Source organism: Ictalurus punctatus, chromosome 28 (assembly GCF_001660625.3).
Source record: "Ictalurus punctatus breed USDA103 chromosome 28, Coco_2.0, whole genome shotgun sequence".
In the NCBI taxonomy this organism is placed as follows: Eukaryota; Metazoa; Chordata; class Actinopteri; order Siluriformes; family Ictaluridae; genus Ictalurus; species Ictalurus punctatus.
The window spans coordinates 13,540,443-13,560,527 of NC_030443.2; the positions used below are offsets into that span (position 1 = coordinate 13,540,443).

Genomic DNA, 20,085 nt, shown 5'->3' on the forward strand with positions numbered 1-20,085 from the left:
TTTTGCAGTACCTCTCAGCTCACAAGTGGGCGATATTTTGCAGAATAGATATGAGACTGTGATTAATACACCACTTTGTGGCCTTTTTTGCTTTCTATCTTTGGAATATGCTTTTTTTCATCTTCTTTCTTCAGAGACAGGAATGACTGTTCCAGTTACAGAGACAACACCAGCTAATCCAACCACATCCTTTACCACAAGAGGTAACAAAATGCACTGTCACAATATCAGAGTCCTCTATATTTCATTTTAAGGCTACCGAGTAGCAGTGGTCCGGCCTGATCAAAATGGCCATCTTCAGCAATGACTCAACATTCGGATTTCGTTTCCATGCTGAGTTTTGCTGAGATGTATCACCAAAACATTACACATTTATTACTATAAAGATGAGGTATCTTCTATGTAAAAGAAACAATAAAATTCTCTCTTGACATCTCTCCACTCCTGCATCCAGAGCAGCACACCGTCCGTGTGGTGAATGGGAACAGCAGCTGTCAGGGGCGCGTGGAAGTCTTCTACGAAAATATCTGGGGCACAGTGTGTGATGATGAGTGGGACATGGACAATGCTCAGGTGGTGTGCAGGCAGCTGGGGTGTGGACCTGCCATGGCAGCCATTCCACTGGCTTACTTTGGCTACGGCTCTGGTCCAATCCTACTCGACAACGTGGACTGTGACGGCAATGAGAGGCTTCTGGTTGACTGCTTCAACTTGGGCTGGGGACAGCACAACTGTGGACATCATGAAGACGCTGGAGTCATCTGCTCAAGTAAGTGAGAGACTAAACATAGGTGCATCTTATAACTAATTGAACACGAAGATCTGAAAGGAAACAAGACTATGAGTTCAAACTTGAATTTAAGGGTTAATATAAATATTGAGGACACCTCCAGGGTCGGGGGTTCGATTCCCACCGTGGTCCTGTGTGTGTGGAATTTGCATGTTCTCCCCGTGCTGCGGGGGTTTCCTCCGGGTACTCCGGTTTCCTCCTCCAGTCCACAGACATGCATGGTAGGCTTATTGGCATGTCTAAAGTGTCCGTAGTGTATGAATGGGTGTCTGAATGTGTATGTGATTGTGCCCTGCGATGGATTGGCACCCTGTCCATTTTGTTTTTCAACTGTTTTTGAAATCTTTAAATACCCAGTTTCAGTGAGTCTGTGCTCACTGTAGCAACAGATTCCTGTTTTTGGATGACAGGATTGGAACCCAATGTGACTCTCTGATGTTGTAGCCCTTCCACCTCAAGGTTCAATATGTTGGGCATTCTAAGATGTTGTGAGCTTTTCTGCTAACCATGGTTGTAAAAAGTGGTTATTTGAGTTACTTGAAACAGTCTGGCCATTCTCATCTGACCTCTGTCATCAGCAAGATGTATCCACCTGCAGAACTGCACTCAGTGGATGTGTTTTTTTTTCCTACACCATTTTGTGTAAACTATAGAGACTGCTGTACATGCAAATCCCAGGAGATCAGCAGTTTCTGAAATATTCAATCTGGCCTGTCTGGCACAAACAACCATGCCACAGTCAAAGTCACCGAGATCACATTTTGTTCTCCATTCTGTTTGATGTGAACTGAAGCTATTTTCCTGTATCTGGAAGGATGTCATTCACTCACTATTCACTAGTGACACACACACACACACACACACACACACACACACACACACACACTTTTCTTTTACCATTAAGTTTCGGTTTCATTTTCAGACTAATGTACTGTCACAGAACACCCCCACTGCAATCTCTGCCAATTTCATGATTCTTTCATGATCCCTTCCACTCTTTCTCCATTCCTCTTTTCAAAACATAAACATACCCATACATTCGTCCTTGCAGGTTTACTCTTTTATACAATCTGATGAAGCAAAGAAGAAGCAAATACACTGTACATACACCCAGAAACAAACAGACACATATTCTCTATTTTAATCCTACAACTCAGAACAGCATTAGAAACATGTCTCACTTCTGCAATCGATGACTAATGAAGTAGTGTTCCAGCACATGCAAACTACAGAAGCCAGTCAGGGAACATTAGCATCAACTAAGGCCCACAGCGGAAAAATCTCCAGCCAGTTTAGCCACGTGCAGCTGCAAAACCCCAAAAATATATGCACGCATGTGCTTAATATACACACATGCAAGTCAACCAAGCTAAATAAGGATGAGGAAGAAAAAATGCATAGCAGAATAAAGTTTTACACAGCCCACGTGGGATTAGATGGAAAAGTGAAACACTGAACTCATGTTACAAAGTTCTAGAGTCAGTTTTACAGTTCTAACTACATGTAACTGATATACACTGATCATCCATAACATTAAAACCACTGACAGGTGAAGTGAATAACACTGATTATCTTGTTAGTTATCTCATTAGAATAACACTGATTATCTTGTTATTATCTTGGGTCAGAGCATCTCTAAAATGGCAGGTCTTGTGGGGTGTTCCCGGTATGCAGCGGATAGCACCTACCAAAAGCAGTCCAAGGAAGGACAACCAGTGAGCCAGTAATAGGGTCATGGGTGCCCAAGGCTCATTAATGTGCATAGGGAGAGAAAGCTAGCCTGTCCAATCCAACAGAAGAGCTACTGTAGCACAAATTGCTGAAAAAGTTCATGCTGGCTATGATAGAAAGGTGTCAGAACACAGTGCATCACAGCTTGCTGAATATGGGGCTGCGTCGCACGGACCAGTCAGAGTGCCCATGCTGACCCCTGTCTGCCACGGAAAGTGTCTACAATGGACACGTGAGCATCAGAACCGGGCCATTAAGCAATGGAAGAAAGTGGTCTGGTCTAATGAATCAGACAGGTGAGTGTGCGTCGCTTACCTGGGGAAGAGATGATACCAGGATGCACTATGGGAAAAAGGCAAGCCAGTGGAGGCAGTGTGATGCTCTGAGCAATGTTCTGCTGGGACACCTTCCGTCCTGGCATTCATGTGGATGATACTTTGATGGTATTCAATTGCAGTGGCCTCTTTGAGCAGGATAATGCATCCTGCCACACTGCAAAAATTGTTCAGGAATGGCTTGAGGAACATGACAGAGTGTTTACTCCAAATTCCCCAGATCTCAATCCGATCGAGCACCTGTGGGACGTGCTGGACAAACAAATCCGATACATGGAGGCTCCACCTCACAACTAACAGGACTTAAATGATCTGCTGCTAATGTCTTGGTGCCAGATACCACAGCACACCTTCAGAGGTCTTAATGAGTCCATGCATCGATGGGTCAGAGCTGTTTTGGCAGCATAATGGGGACCTACACGATATTAGGCAGGTGGTTTCAATGTTATGTCTGATCAGTGTATATATTTAGGTATCCATGAGATTTAATTTTTTTATTCCACTAGATTGAGGCTAGTTAATGGAGTCTGTATTATACAACCCTAGTCTACTTAGCACTACCCACAGGCAGGTGGCACAACATAAAAAATATATTTTTTATAAAATATTTGTAAAATATTCTTTCTAAAATCTACTTTTTCTTTTTCCGCTGATGGGACTCTGACGGTGCACTTATGCTAATGTACCTGCTAATGTACTCTAACGTTATCTCAGTTCTGGAGATGGAAAATCAGATTTCATTTAGTGAATGCACTATAAACATGCACTCAAACCAGACCAAACTAAAAGCACACAAGATTGTAGTGTAACCTTTTCATTTTGTCATTTCAGCTTCCCCGGTCTGGGCGGGAACATCGAGAAGCTTTGGGGTGACTGATAGGATCATCACCACTCCCCCACCAGTAGAGGGTAAGGATGGAAACGCATTATGCACATTAGGGCAATTATTCATCTTTGAGCATGTTGTTCAGTAACTACAAGGAATTATTTAGCAACACTAATGAAACCAGTAGGAAAGGTGTGTAGTTACCCAGAAAGACTGAGAAGCATAAATCAGAACCTGGAGTTTAATATGTGACTCATTGCCTCCTATATTTCCTCCTCCCTTTCTCTCTCAGTGATTTGATGTTTTGATGTAGGCTTTCATCCTGTTGCGTTCTGGGACTGGAGTCTCTTAAGTTAATCTTTAAATCTTTTACTGATTACCTGATCATTAGTTATTTCCCTGTTCTTTAATAAAAACCCTTTCTAAATTAAGCCCTAATACCTCTCGAGTTCACTAATGTACACTATTTTCCCCCCTGTTTTTTTTTTTCTTCATATTTTTGCATTATACAATTCATGTACTTAGTGCTTATACCACAACCTCTCTCTCTCTCTCTCTCTCTCTCTCTCTGTAGGTGCGATGAGGCTATCAGGTGGTCTAAACCGCTGTGAGGGCCGAGTAGAGCTCTATCAAAGCGGTGCATGGGGCACTGTGTGTGACGATGCCTGGGACCTCCCTGATGCGCAAGTAGTGTGCAGGCTGCTGGGCTGCGGTGATGCGATAGCCGCACAGGTGGAGTCCTTCTTTGGACCAGGTGTTGGCACTATTCTCCTGGACAATGTGAAGTGCACAGGCACAGAGCTGTCACTCCAGCAGTGCTCCCACATACCATGGGACGTGCACAACTGTGACCACTCAGAAGATGCTGGTGTGAGGTGCTCACTCACATGACTCTGCCCATCCACAGAAGCCACTCCCCTTCCCCCCGTGGTCTATAGAGCGGCAGGGAATGGAGTATGTAGACAACAGGACATGTACATTTTGTAAATATCCACTCCATTGATACGCTGAAGATATAAAAAGCTACTGGATGATCTGAAACCAAACGAAATGACAAATTATGCTTACATACAGAAATTGGTCGATTTTATTTTATTTATGCACTTTATGAATGTATGAATACCAAATACATATAAACTGTATGTATAAATATGACACACCTAATTTTTCCACATTTGTTATGTAAAAGTAATTGATACACAGTGGAAATACAAACTGTTATCCCCTATTTTTTTTTCCTACGTACAATATTAAGATATTTAGTATGCAAGTATGTTATGCTAGGCATGCTTGCCATTGCATTGTGGAGCTGCTGGGACATTCATTATTCACATCACTATAAAAGTTTTGGCTAAAGCCTAAAATACTCAAAATAACAATAAATTGGTAATTAGAAAGGGTTTTTTTTTTTTTAATATTCTATTAAATAAAAAGCTATAAATATTACACCAAGGTCATCTAGAAAAAGATAACCTGAAAACATATGTCTATAGATATCTAGAATATAAAAAAAAAAGATATTCTCAGGTTTAAAGATCTCTAATTACATTAGGTAAACACGATCTCCCAAAGTGAGAGCTTCGGTTTTCACAGGAACATTCTTTATCATTACCTAACGCCACTCAAAACTGCGAGAGTAGTTTATATTGACTGATCAGGATTTTGTGTGGGACAGGACGTACATTTTGTGCAAATGTCTAAAATAAACATTGCAATGTGCTAATGTCTTAAGACTTGTTCTGGAAGCATAAATTATTCTGTAAAGCGTGTGTGGGCGTTTTTCTTTGTTTTTAGAAGTGATCACATTCATTGCCGGATGTAATGATTCTAATTTAACATTTGACCCCTGTGTCTGGACCGTTTTCAAACAACATGGGAAATATGATGTGTGCAACTGGACATTTTGTTGTTGCACAGTTTTTTACAAAATGTGGGGGAATAAAGAATCTCTTGACATCTCTAAAATAGTTTTTTGATAAAACATACAATAAGACTTTAGATGTTTATTCTACAAACTTGGTGCTTAAAAATATTAAACATTTCATCACTTTTTCGGCACTAACTTTGTGTGTGTGTGTTTCCTGTCCTTCCTTCCTTCCTTCCTGTCATTAGGTTCATGGCAATAATGATTTTGTCAGGTTAAGAAGACGGTGGTCCTCATTATTGACACTGATTATTGGTGTTGGTGGATATGGGAATGAAATTCTGTGCTGCTTTTGGATTAGATTTGACGTATTCTCTAAAATAATCCACTGATGTATGCGAACAAAATGTGTGATGTTGCATGAACAAAGGTGCAAAGAGTCAGCTTGGTTAATAAGAGAATGTCAGTAGTGGATAAATATTGGGTATTGGCCAAAACTCAGAGCTCTATTATTGATACTGTAATAAAAATGGAAAAAAGTGGATGAAGACAAGATGCGGTTAGGATAAAGATTTGTAATTAATGTGTTGTATTTCACGTGAAAATGCATATCTACTTGCAAGGGTAGCAAAACCAAGTGTGTGTGCGTGTCTGGTGGTCTGTTCGATTCTTGGCCCAGTCCCTACTCTTGCTAAGCATTAGGCTGCTGAGACCAGATTCTTCTAGATCACTGAGATTCTGCAGCCATTTGGCTTTTTTTTCCCTTCAATACAGCAAAAAATGAAGCACCTCATCCTCTAAAACAGCTGCTCACTGATGCATCAGGGTATGGTGAGATGGGACAAAGAGATGGTGTGGGAGAGACAGACAGATGGAGTGAGAGGCATTGTGAGAGAGGGGGGGCAGAGAGGAGAGAGAGAGAGAGAGAGAGAGAGAGAGAGAGAGAGAGAGAGAGAGAGAGAGAGAGAGAGAAGGGTGTGGACTAGACAGAAAGAGGCAGGGAAGGAGATAGCAGAGAGACCGGATCTCCCAGCATTCACACTGCAATGCAATAAACCAAAATGGACAGCAGGTTAGTTTGCTAGTTTACTCAACATCACTTTCATTCAGAAAAGAATGCTCTTGACATTTCCTTTACATGTGCAGACAGCATCTGTATGTCCATAACCACACCCTATGTACTAGCCTATATACTGCACTAGCTAGGGAGTTTGGCTGTTCCATAAACCATGTCTGAACACATAGTGTTGAATAGTCTGTGCCGAAATCCCACAATGCCCTGCATTAGGTGATGTCCACGTGCTGTAGCCTAGGGGATGAAAAGCACCCAGAATGTACCCTTGCAGTTTGTAGGAAATAGGTGAACAGGACTCAGTGCACATGTCCATAGACTGTACCTTATACACCATCATCTATAATGTTTAAACGTTGCCTTCAGTCAAGAGTTCAGCTGTTTTTAAGGCACGTACGTTTTAAAGCACTGTCAAAAGCTTCAAACTACATTTCCCTATATTCCCAGCTCCTAATTTTAAACTTAACATCGATTCGCCAAATGCCCATACCGCGCACGCCCACTTGCCCATATAAGGATTGTTACCTCACCAAGCAGGACCACGCCCCATTTGTTCTATGATGACGCAATCGGGAGAAAGTGTAAGGAGGGGGAGGGGCGTCCTGTCGGCACGCGCAGAAAGCACGGAGCAGCTGCAGCGGCGAGAAGGAACGCGGCGCTTTCCCTAACCGCATCATATTCACTCTTTAAAAAAAAAAGAAGCAAAAAGACACCCTTCAAGTCACGTCTTCTAACTGAGACATTCATTTCTAGCCAAAATGGTGGACCGCGAGCAGCTGGTTCAAAAAGCCAGGTTGGCCGAACAGGCTGAGAGATATGACGATATGGCAGCTGCCATGAAATCGGTAAGTTGGAGAACCGAAATGCTTTGATCATTTTGACTGACACATGACCGAGAGCAATGCGTTTTACGCACGAGATCATATTCCGCTTGGTCTTGATGGTTAATCACTGACGGGTAACAGACGCCTGTGTGTCTGAGCATGCAGCTGATTTCTCCAAACCAATATATGCAATAATGCCACACTATTGATACATCATTTCATGAATCATTTGTAGATTATTGTTTTATTTTATTTTATTTTATTTCTAGCCCTTTGACTGAAGTTAGTTAAAATGACCGGTCCGAATATGACACACATGCAGTCGCGTCGCCTTTTTTAATTTAAAAAAAAACAAAAAACACCCGACTCTGCCTCTTCCCGAAGGTCTTCCACACTGGATTTATGCTTGACATAAAATATCTGCATTTTATCGATACGGAATGATTGGGGCGATGAGACTGTCGTGATCGAGTGCGGTGTGTTTGATTTTGGGGCGGTGCCTTTTGCCACATCCCTGTGCACAACGGACCATGGCCATAGAAGGACCGAGCTTCAGAAACCATATAGCACAAATGAAAGCCTGCTATAACGCTTCTATAACATGCGTCTAACGTATAACGTGCCTCTATTATAATCTAAGATAAAAAATATATATCTAACCCGAGAAGAAAACGACGCACAAAGAAACGTGTGAATTCGTTCACTTTTAGTGGGTTATTTCAGACAAACCGGATTACGCACGTGCCAAAATGGAAAGGCAGTGACAGACTGGGGTGTCCCGGTTCTGGTGTTGCTCTGTGACAGCAGGGAGAATCCGTTATCAACCGTATTATAAGCCAAATTCATTGTAGTGAAGGATGCAGCGTTGCCCCACGTCGCCTCGCTTTGTGTCTGTCTGAAGGCGCATAACGAGACAGCGCGCGAGGCGTTTTCATGACTGATTCATAAATCTCTGTGGGTGATCTGAATTGTACAATTATCTCGTTGTAACGGTTAAAACGATTAACTCGACCCCACAGTCCGGTATGTCGAAACCAGCCCCCCACCCATCTAAAAAAAAAAAAAAAAGGCGTGTGCAGGTTTTCTCCCACTAGGCGTGTCGCAGCGCGTGCCAAGGTGCAGAGTCCGTACTGCACCATTTCGTGTAATCCATCAACCCTCACCCGGAAACGGCTACAACCAAGCTGGACACAAATATGTAACATTTTAAATGTGCATAAGATTTTGCCATATTTATGTAGAAGTCCTCATAATGCCACCACCCCAAACTGAGGCAATACCTTAACATGCCTACGTTTTTACTGTCTGATCAGACATTACAACGATACGTTGTATTTAAAACATATTTCGTTTGATATTTATTGTTATTATTTGTTATATTTACTTATGCATGTTAGAGGCTACACCCTTATAATGTCACCACCCACCCCATAAGAACTAGGGCCGGCTGGCCACAATGGTGGCACAGGGTGGAAGCCACAATAATTCTGATCTCAGATCACGTCTCTGAGAGGTCAGTTAGTCATATGCGCTTGTGCAGACTTAATGAACTATATGGAGGTCTTGTCGATTTAAATAATAATAGTAAATTGTAGAGTTTTACTGTAATCAGTAAGCCGTAGGACAGCAATAGAATGTGCTATTATTATTTAGTGCAGTAATCTATCAGTGGATCAGTTCAGATTATGTCGTCATTTATTTTGCACCAAGCAACAAATCAGATATTCTGAAAATGCATAATTAGGTGGTACCTCTAAATGTGGTCTTGCGCCTGTTTTTTTGCTGCCTCATCTCTAAAAAAAAAACAAAAAAACCGGAGTATATGGTTTTTAGAGCCAACCTTATATTTAACTATTAGCCAAAGGCAAGAACTTGGACATCATGATGTTAGAAATAGTCTTAGCAATATTTTTTTGTCATTATAATGACATTCTGTTGGGGAAAAATGTAATATTTAGCATAGTGAAAAACATTCTGTTTTCAGATTTCACTTGTACCTTTCATAAATACAAATCCCAAATCTTTTGTTAATGAAACACTGCTATAGGTCCTGATTATTGCAGCTATTTACGATACATTATGGGCTATATCAGAGAATGTTGAGGTCTTGCCTCAGGCTGATGAATCTCTCACCGCCGGCGCTCTTGAGCGGAAGGAGCATTGGTCCATTAGGAAGCGAATAGGACAGGAAGCCATCCGCTGATGAAAAATGCTCTGTCATGGTTCGATTGAGTCTTTACTTAGGGGAGGGCGGGAGGCATTGCCCAGTGTGTCTTATCTTTGGGTTATGACTAAGGGAACTAAGGGAACATGACGAATCTTGCTGCTCTCTGGGGCATCATCTGATATGTTGGGATGTGATTAGATCATTTAGATACAGATTCATGCCACCTATTTTAACCTTTTGAAGGTTTACAGATTGGATGATTGATCACATAAGTATTACGCTGTGTTTTAAGATATTCACCTGCTGTCAGTACCACCATTTTTCAGAGCTGTTTCAGAGTATATCACATTTCCCAGACTCAAGATTCAAACACCCAATAAAAGCAGAATGTCTGTTTGAACAGAGGGGGATGTCTGATGTCCTCTTGATACAGAATATAGGTTTCAGTGGGAGTTTCAATCTTAGATCCGTCAAAAGGGTTCATCAGTGACAGCAAGCAAGTAGGATTTGTCTGAAACCACACCCGCTTTTCCATCGAGAATCCCTCATTTCATAATCTGCTCCCATGGTGACTCAGTAAAACGGCACAATCCTAATCTCACCGATTTAATAAATTAATCAGAGTGATGGAACAGGCTTTAAAAATGACAAGTAATGACCAAAATTACTACTACTGTTACAGGAGAGTGTATGCTTCTGCATCTATTTTCAGTGTAAGTATTTTGAATATGAATCATATTGCTGTAGCATGAAATGGATCAAATCAGGTTTTTATACTTTTATTTGTCTAGGGATGACAGAATCTTATGTTCATCTTGTTGTGGTAGCAGACCAGTTTATTTTTGTGGACCTAGAGGTCAATTATATTTATCCAGCAAATGAAAAATGTTATCTCTCTCACAAATCAACGCATTAATGATTACAGGAAATTGCAGACCCTACTTCCTAGGCATGAAATGAATAGTGAATAATGAATCTGGAAATTTCCCGGTGTCTTCAGACTGACAGATTTTATTGCCTTTCCCGAGCATAGGGACACGGTTTTGAATTGAAATTATGAATGTAATCAAATCTCAAGGCTTATTTCATACACAGTTATTTTAGAATATTTGTTCTTTTAAGAAATGTAGATACGCCTTTATGTTTACTGTAAAGTACAAATAAATAAATTGCACTGATCCAATCCATCAATCAATCTAAATCAACCTAAATTTTATAAAGAATAGTTACCATCTCGACACTCACAACATTCAGTGACCCATCAACAGGGCGACTCATTGTCATGATGTCATGTTGCCCATAGCAACCCACCACCTTGTTTTGATTCCATTGGAAAAAAATGATTCTATATTGCAATTCTACATTCTACATAACAAATTGTAAAAGTACTGCAATGGGATTCAAACTGTGTACCTAAAGTGTTTTCTTACCGTTACAACTGCAGAGTAGTGCAAATCTTATCCACCTTTACGCATTGATTTTTGCTGTAACGGTCACTTTATGGTTATATAACACTTCATACTACTTCATACAAGAATCATTTATTTTCCTTTCCTTCATTTGTCCATCCATTCTCTTGTCACATATTGTGCACCATCCACTGTCAAAATATGACAGCACGTAGTATATAACACGATAGCACTGTGCCTCTACTGCCCTAGAGAAAAGATGGCTGAATCCTTCAAGAACAGAGCGAGAGAGAGATCATTAGAACACAGAGAGAAGGACCAAATATAGACATTGAGACAGATAAATCAATATATAGGCAGACAGTACCCATTTACAACTGTGTATTGGGTTATCAGATCACAATCAAATATAATTTGATCACATTCGGGGGTAAAATATGTTTACACTCACACAGCATGCACTGTGATCAGAATGTGATAAAAACCACATTGGCAGTGTAAATGCAATTTGTACAGTGTAACTGCATCAGCCTAGCAGTCCTTGTTTTGTTTTTGGGTTTTTAAAAAAAAAATACAACATCAAATTATTCGAAACAGCCATAGCAAAAACAATCCTGTAAAATTCACTTTTTCTGCAAAGTGCTGCCTTCTATCAGGTACCTGTTGATGATGATCCCTTTCATCCTGCTTCTGTCATACTGACTGTACACACTCTACATATCTAGCTAGTATATTTGTATATTACCAGAAGACATAAGAAACAACCACAATGCATACAAAATACAGACATATGCAGTATATACACCAAATTGATGACTAGTCAAATCTTAATATCCAGATACAGAATGCATGTTAATGCGAGGTGTAAATGCAGTATTACTCATATGCTTCATAGGATCGGAATTAACTGTGTCCATTCTGTCTTCAAACCCATATATCTACCACTACCTATTCATTTCCACTCTAAGACTTTGGCAAAATGATTTTCTTGTGAACGTTTCTGCACTCCTAATCTAACTAAATATCTAATCACATCACTATACATGCTACCGTTACTGTTAGAACTTTATGAACAACACTTTATTAATTCTGTTATCTGTGTGAAACAACAATCACAGATCAAAAATAGCACCAAATTGCCCTCTTGCCTCATTCAGGAGTTATTGCCCTGACACTCACTGAATCAGTTTTAAAATGAAGACATATTATAGACAGTGGATGATAGGTAAGGGTTAATTAATGCTAATCAGTACTGAAGGAAGTTTTTAGTGCCAATCTAGCCATATTTGGGCAGAATTATAGATACTTCCTAACGCTGATATTAAAAAGCCAGTTTAAATGGCTTGTGGGATTGCATTTCTTATTGACTTTCTTTTTTTTTCTTGCTCATGGGCTTCCAGTGAAGATAGTATAGAGACAAAGAGATAGCACCCATAGCAAGAATTTTATAATCTTCCAAATCATCTATCATTCCATGATTGCCTGAAGTGTTTAAAATGTCTCTGGATACCCGTACCAAGATAATTTAATGTGCTTTTAGTAGCAATAATTTTCTAACACAAAGGACATTATCTGCTTCTAAAATCACAGTGATCTCCCTGGGCAGGATTAAACTGATCAGCCCATCTTTGAGTTCTTGGAAGAATGGTGGATATTTTCTTAGAGGTGGAGGCACAGACAAAAAAGTCAACTGAAGAAGGTGCCACATATACAATACAATTCTTTATACTTTACTCTCGTTTCTTCCCTTATCTCCAGCTATTTCCTTCTTTCTCACCTTGTTGCTTTTACAACCACTCAGCATGTCAAAACATAGAATCAAGGTCCAAAGTCCAAAGCTTGCGCATTTTAACGGGCTAGAGATTAGGCGCAAAAAATTCTTAGAACAACTTCAAAAGAGCTCATAGACAGTGCACTGCTTTATCCATGCAGTATGTTGCAACACTGGTTGTGAAACACTGCTGACTATGTGAGTCTGTGCCTCCAGTTTCGATTCAAATTCAACATTTATGCCTTTCTTTAAAAGAGTGCACTTGCAGCCATTTTATGGCTTAGGTTTGAAAAGGTCACATGAGGACCAAAGCATGTTAGGCTGTTTTTTTTGGGGGGTGAGATACTGTGCAGATTAAAAGCATTGTGGTAAATTATGTTTTTCTTCAAACATGTCGGGACTCCATAGATGCAGTTTGCAGTTGTAGCCGAAATGCTGAAATAGGTTAGAACCTGAAATATCCAGGTTCTTTACTTGATATTAAAGTCCCTTTCTCAAGATATTGCTTAATATGTTAAATGAAATAAGAGATTGGTTATAGGCTAAAATTAATAAGGTATATTTATCTTAAAAACACAGTAAAGCCAAAGACACGCCATGGCTTCTTGCATTCGAAGCAATGAATTTAACGGGTAATAAGCAGAAATATTCAGTGATTAAATCAAGTAACATGATGTAGTCAAACAGATGAGAATGACTGGTGTCCGATTTTAGCTTCTTAGTTTTGCACCAGCTATAAAAGTAATCTAGTCTTTCTTACCCAAACACATCCTTAGATAACAACATCCATTCTTCACTTGTCACACCGACCTGCAATTCGGTTAAGGGCACAGTAAGACATACTGTAACCTATAAAAATAAACAAAACTTTGTAGTTAAATGCTGTTACATGATAGGGCGGCCTATTTGTCCTATGCACAAAATTTGGGCAAATAGTCTTGCGGACGAAATCAAATGCCCCTCATGTCCTACCATGATGGCAAGGCTGGGAGCAAGTATATTATTTTTTGGGGGGGAGATTAGCTCATGTTATGCTCAGAGCTCCAGTACAGACACTTCACATCAAACATGTCTTGGCTGATAGACTAAATATGAGGTTTCTACGAGGAAAAGCTGATTGATCTTCAGTAAATTATTCGTTTAAAATATAGGAAGGGCTGAGGTAGAGCAAATGTCATGCAGCTATAGCTGGTGCAGACTGGTTGATGGAGTAAAGGATAATCTCCAACACTCACAGCTGCTGCTGTGAGCAAGCAGGCTAGCTGCAGCCTCGGCTTCGTGCCCAACCCCCACACTGTACACCCACACACTCACTACTGCACTTGTGCCCTGTACTCTCATACACACACACACACACACACACACACACACACACACACACACACACACACACACACAATCACATATGCACATATCTCATTTTAACACATACCCACACATAATTGCTGCTATTACTCTGTATGCATTGTATGGACACACACACACACACACTTCACTACTGTTACACACACAAATGCATATACCGTCACCCACACATACAGTGTGCATCACTGCAAATGCACTGTCAGTGTATCCAGGGCTGCAGCAGAGAGAGTCCTCTGCAGCCAAACAAAGACGATCACCTTGTTTCTATGGAAACTGAAGATTGTGTGTGATATAGTGCTCTATGCTTACATTTGCAGTCTGAATCAGAAAGGAGACATATGTGAGTCTAAGGAATCGGCAAAGGGTGACGTAGTGTGCCTCCTGTTTTGCTAAGACACTGTGTTCATGATTGGTAATTGTGGTAAATTGTAGACTAAATAGACTAAATCTCAGACTAACGACCTTCAGCGTGTCACTGTGGGCCTTTGTCCTTAGGTCATGTCAATTTGTAGATTTGTTTTGTCCTGCTAGAGAATTTGTTCCATTTCCTGGTAAATTTCTCACTCTGTTGTACATTTAAATTGATCCATTTAGCAGATACTTTTATCCAAAGCGACTTAGAAATGAGGAAATACAAGCAAAATTGTTGTAATGTATCTTCGTTAACGAATTACGAGTCAGCCCCCCCCCCCCCCCCCCCCCCCGCCATTGGTAGGTCAGACCATAGTCAATCAGTATGTCATACTCTGAAGTGTGACATACTGCAGGTGTGAAGTGAACTCCAGAATTATTGGCACCCTTAAAATGGGCAAAATGATTGCATAAACACTGTACACAATGAATCAAATTTTCTATTCAAACAATTGACATTTTCTACCTAAAATAATTTGTCTTTACTTAGCAGAATTTTCTCAATAAACATATGCATATAATATTATTAGCACCACTAAAGAATATTTTAAATACAAATGACCCCACATATGTTGAAGATCAGAATATCAACACTTATTTAATATATTACTTGTTGCTCATATTCATGAAGTGTGAGTAGTTCTGGAGTTAATTGTACTTTATCGGCTCTGGTAAAAGCAAAAATACTGATTAGTGTCTTCTGACTGACTTTTTTATGATGTCGTCTGTGCAGCACAGACGAAAGTTTCAAGACCATAACATTGAGCTGAAGATGTTATTCTCTTGCTGTGGATAATCATCGAGAGAAGGACAAAACAGTTAAAAGGCAAAGAGCAGCAAGTCGTTTGTCTCTTTTTGGTGATGAGTGCTTATCACCTGCCATTCTGCATATTAGTTTTGGAAATAACATATATCGAGCTGTCAAGCTTTTCCTAAATGCAGGACAGGGGATGGTCATATTCACAGCGACTGATCCTCCTGCTTGAAATACAGCACACTGGCACACTAGTGGTAGTTAATCTGACCAGTGTGCAAGCATCACTTTTGAGTCTTTCCCAATTCTTTGTTATAAATTAAATGAAGTGTTCACATGTACATAGTTCCTTATCCTCGCCATTTCAGAAGCAGACATTGAAACGATGGTCATGGGGTCATTAGTCATACAGCAACAACTTTAATTTCAGAAACCAACCAGAATAAACCAATAAAACAATATTTGTCCCAAAATAAATGGACTAGATTATATTAAATGGACAAATAATAAGAAGAACCTTTCGGCTAAGTAGGAAAGTAAAAAATGATAATGAGATTTATTTGGGTTTCTAAGATAAATAAGAGGCATAATCATTTAGCTCAGTTTATTGTTGTATATATCAAATTTTTAAAAAAATTATCAGCTTGCCTTCTGGAAACAGCTAGATAGAAACTACTTTACTATTCTAATATGGTCAAAATGTAGTTTTTAATATTTGCAATTACATGTATCAAATGTGTATTTAATCTACAATATCTTAATACAGGATACTATTCACACTATTTGGAAAGTATAGTAAGTCAGATGTGACCTAACCATGGAACAAGTTTCCAGCAGTATTAACAACACAAAGCCATTGTGTCTATAAATATCCACTGGACAAATCCTTGCAGCAAAAGTTATTAGTAGCATTCATCCCTAACCACCCCCCCCCCCCTCCCCCGAAAAAAACAAAACAAAAAAACAGCAGCTTCATTCACAGTGAGTCAGTTTATCCCTTACTTCCCCTCGCTTCATTCATGTGATTTTATTCTGATCCAGGAACACTGTGCACTATGTTTAATTCTTGTACTTTGCATCACACAAGTCAGGACAGAATTGTTCTCAGGTCAGCGTATGAGGTCAGGCAACTGTTTTTTCATTAATCGTCAGAGTAAAGGCACAGGAGATTACGCAGGAGATGACCCTAATGCTTCAGCATTGCCTGCACAGCTCAGACACTGCATCATGGGGTAGTCAGGGTAACTTTAAAGATAAGATTTCTGTACAGAAAAAAAATATTTCTCTCAGCAAATAATATCGGGTTAGAGGAAAAACAAATGCAGTGTGTTCTTTTTTGCAGTGAATATCAGTTTAAAGAAATACTTAATGCTAATGCTGCAAATAATACATGTAATTTAGGGCTGGCTAACCTAATGGTTTACTGAAGACAAAGTCAAAGGAGGGTTAAAAAAATTTCTGAAAGCAGAAAAAAACCACTGCATATAATATAAAATTGTGCATATTTTTGTATATTTATGCAAATTTTTATTTACTCGAGTTCTTTGCTAGTGGTGATTAAAACATATGAATTCTGTTCTCTGGAACATTCTAACATTACCGTTAAGAAGTAATTAAAAAACTATTGGTTATAATTACCTGATGTTGAATAGGCGGTAGAAATGAAAACTGTTCTTATTAAAATCATTGGAGAAACAATGATAGATATCAAACATAAAATGTGTAAAACATGTGTTTTAGGATGATCTATAGGCTATCTGAAACACACTGTCTCTCGTCCTTCTGTTCTACAGGTGACGGAGCTGAATGAGGCACTGTCCAATGAAGAACGCAACCTGCTCTCGGTGGCCTACAAGAACGTGGTGGGTGCACGGCGCTCATCATGGCGTGTCGTCTCCAGCATTGAGCAGAAGACTTCAGCCGATGGCAACGAGAAGAAAATTGAGATGGTGCGTGCCTATCGTGAGAAGATCGAGAAGGAGCTGGAAGCCGTTTGCCAAGACGTGCTCAACCTGCTCGACAACTTCTTGATCAAGAACTGTAGCGAGGCACAGCACGAGAGTAAGGTCTTCTATCTGAAGATGAAGGGTGACTATTACCGCTACCTGGCTGAAGTAGCTACCGGTGAGAAGCGTGCCGCTGTGGTCGAGTCCTCCGAGAAAGCCTACAGCGAGGCACATGAGATCAGCAAGGAGCACATGCAGCCCACACACCCCATCCGTCTCGGCCTGGCGCTCAACTACTCCGTGTTCTACTATGAGATCCAGAACGCACCCGAGCAGGCATGCCATCTGGCCAAGACGGCTTTCGACGACGCCATCGCCGAGCTGGACACGCTCAACGAGGACTCCTACAAAGACTCAACCCTCATCATGCAGCTGCTGCGAGACAACTTGACACTCTGGACAAGCGACCAGCAGGACGACGAAGGCGGCGAGGGCAACAATTAAAAACAGAGAGAGAGGGAGAGAGATGGAGAGGCAGAAGAGGAGAAGACCCTCAAGAATTACCCGTTTCCTAGCCGTAACACACAAGAAAACATGCGTGCTCACAAAATAATATGAAAAATAAAAAGAAAAATAAAAGCGTAAGTGAAAACATTTTACGAAAAGGGGGGCCTGGTGGAATGCTGGCAGCCATGTTCACTGATGGTACAACCGCAACTGCAGTTCTCTTTGATTTTCTGAAAATGAATTGGATAAATATAAACCTTAAGTTTAACAAGAGGTATGCCTCCAATTAAAAATGTGGTTTCGATTAAAATCATCACAAGGTAAAAAAAAAAACCCTTCTTCTTCAGTTGCCTCGGCAACATTTGCCAAAACAATACTTTGAGGAAGTCAGTAAGTCAGTAAGTACAAGATGACTAGGGTTGAAATACACCCCAAACACTGGCGTAGGTACTGTTCTTGTAGTGAAACATGACGTCAAGCTGCTTATTTGCTTGTAAGCGTGGAGTAAGGGTGTAGGAACTGTCAGGGGAAGACATGTTAAAGCTTGAGCAAGAAAAAAAACATAAAAAGACAAAAAATAATACATGGAGTAAAAAACTTGAATGTCATAGCCTCGCAAAAATAAGAGTTTGCAAACAGGCTCCAGAGAGTGTGAAAGGATGTTATTTTGTCTCTGTTAAACATATTTGTGGATACTGATGTGTGCTCAACAGTCAGTCAGCCATTTCTTTACAGCCGACATAGCGATTCAAAATGCTCCACAATAATCGAAACATCACTGTGGTTCCATGCTGCAGGTCTATGATCAAGAAACAGTAGTTTAGGTATACAGTAGCCAAGTTCAGTTTTCCACCCATTAAATACAATGCTATTTCCATTGATGGCTAAAACAAATTGTTGTCCTTTCAGTGAAAACTGTTCTTATTATCATTATTATTATTATTGATATGGTTTGGACATTTAGGGTGTCAAGGGTGACCCACACTATAAAAACATAGGTCTTTATTCAATATCATTACAATATAGTACCATAAACCACAACATACACTATATATAATCTAACTTGTAGTGATATTACCCTAAAATGCAATCTGTCCTAGAAAAGTAATATAGAAAAAGTAAAAAAAAAAAAAAAAAAAAAAAATTAAAAAAGAATCCCTGCGGTTTAATCCTGAAGATTTTAACTCTCTAAAGCAATCCTTAATCACTTGGATCCCTGTCGCGATACACTGAATGGAATCAACTGGAACCATTGGCTGTTTTTCCTTTGTCCATGGACTGAAAGTACAATTAGAGACAGAGCACTGGCAATGTCAAAAACGGGAGATGATCTTAAAGCAGCTTTGAGGTTTGTGGTATTCTTTACTTATTTTTTTGTTTGTTTGTTTACTTTTTTTAATTAAAAAAATGCACTTGCCTATTATACTGTTTCTCAGTGTAAGATGATTACTGCTCCAATATTCTCGATAATACAATATTGTGCATGCTGGTGATGTATTTATATACCGTAGCTTGACTTTATTAACTTAAAAAAAAAACCTGTAGATGTTATGTATTCATAGGAACAAGAAATAATTAGAATTCAATCTGATTATTATTTTCTATTTATTACTTTATATTGGATTGTTTAAATTGATTATGATTTTTTTTTTCATCTATATTTGTTTTTTTCCTTGCTGAAGTATGCGATGCCAAAATGGTGAACCATAAACTGATGCTATAGTGACATGCAATTCTTGTATTTGGGTTTTATTCAACAGAAATACAGAAAGGACAGAAACACCACTGTTAGCTTAACACTCTCTGTCCGGTGTTTTGTCGTGGCAAAAAAAAATCAAAGATCACATTGTAAATCTATTTGTTGTTCTTACAATGGCCTTTCCTTTTGTGCTTTTTCTGTCACATTATACAGTGAGATGTTAAAAAAAAAAAAAAAAACCACAGTGTTTCTCAGTTCTTCTGAAAACTGCATTTCTTAAGGAATTCACTCACGGACCATAATTTCCTCTTTCTGTCTTTTTTTTTTTTTTTTTTTTTTTACTTTAGCTGTCTCTCCTGATATCGTAAATGTGAGTCATGTAGCGGATGCACACGAGAAAAATAACAATAATAATAATGATGATAATAAAAATGAATTAAAACATCACAACATTCTTCTAACCACATTTCAGTGCGGCTGCAGTTGTTGTATTGTACACGAGTCACATCCATATGATCATTAATGGGAACATGTCTATGAATGTGTTGCTGCATTGTGAAAATTCATAACTGTTTCAGGTTGGAAAAAAAAAAATCTACAAAATGGTGGCACAA

The 20,085-nt window shown here is 39.5% G+C and overlaps 2 protein-coding genes across 2 annotated transcripts in view; both read left to right on the forward strand.

Moving 5' to 3' along the window:
• LOC108260064 (scavenger receptor cysteine-rich domain-containing group B protein) overlaps positions 1 to 5,731 on the forward strand; it is a 33,296-nt gene extending 27,565 nt beyond the window's left edge. Inside the window, exons 9-12 of the mRNA XM_053677056.1 lie at positions 135 to 203; positions 455 to 769; positions 3,688 to 3,765; positions 4,257 to 5,731. Of these exons, the coding sequence (XP_053533031.1) occupies positions 135 to 203; positions 455 to 769; positions 3,688 to 3,765; positions 4,257 to 4,573 (779 nt within the window). The 3' untranslated portion in view covers positions 4,574 to 5,731. The remainder of the gene's footprint in view (positions 1 to 134; positions 204 to 454; positions 770 to 3,687; positions 3,766 to 4,256) is intronic.
• Positions 5,732 to 7,239: 1,508 nt separating this feature from the next.
• On the forward strand, positions 7,240 to 17,893 carry ywhag1 (3-monooxygenase/tryptophan 5-monooxygenase activation protein, gamma polypeptide 1). The gene is made up of 2 exons (NM_001200636.1): positions 7,240 to 7,463; positions 17,113 to 17,893. Exons 1-2 carry the CDS (start codon positions 7,377 to 7,379, stop codon positions 17,767 to 17,769), a joined length of 744 nt encoding a protein of 247 aa, NP_001187565.1. The 5' UTR covers positions 7,240 to 7,376; the 3' UTR covers positions 17,770 to 17,893.
• The last annotated feature ends 2,192 nt before the right edge of the window (positions 17,894 to 20,085 follow it).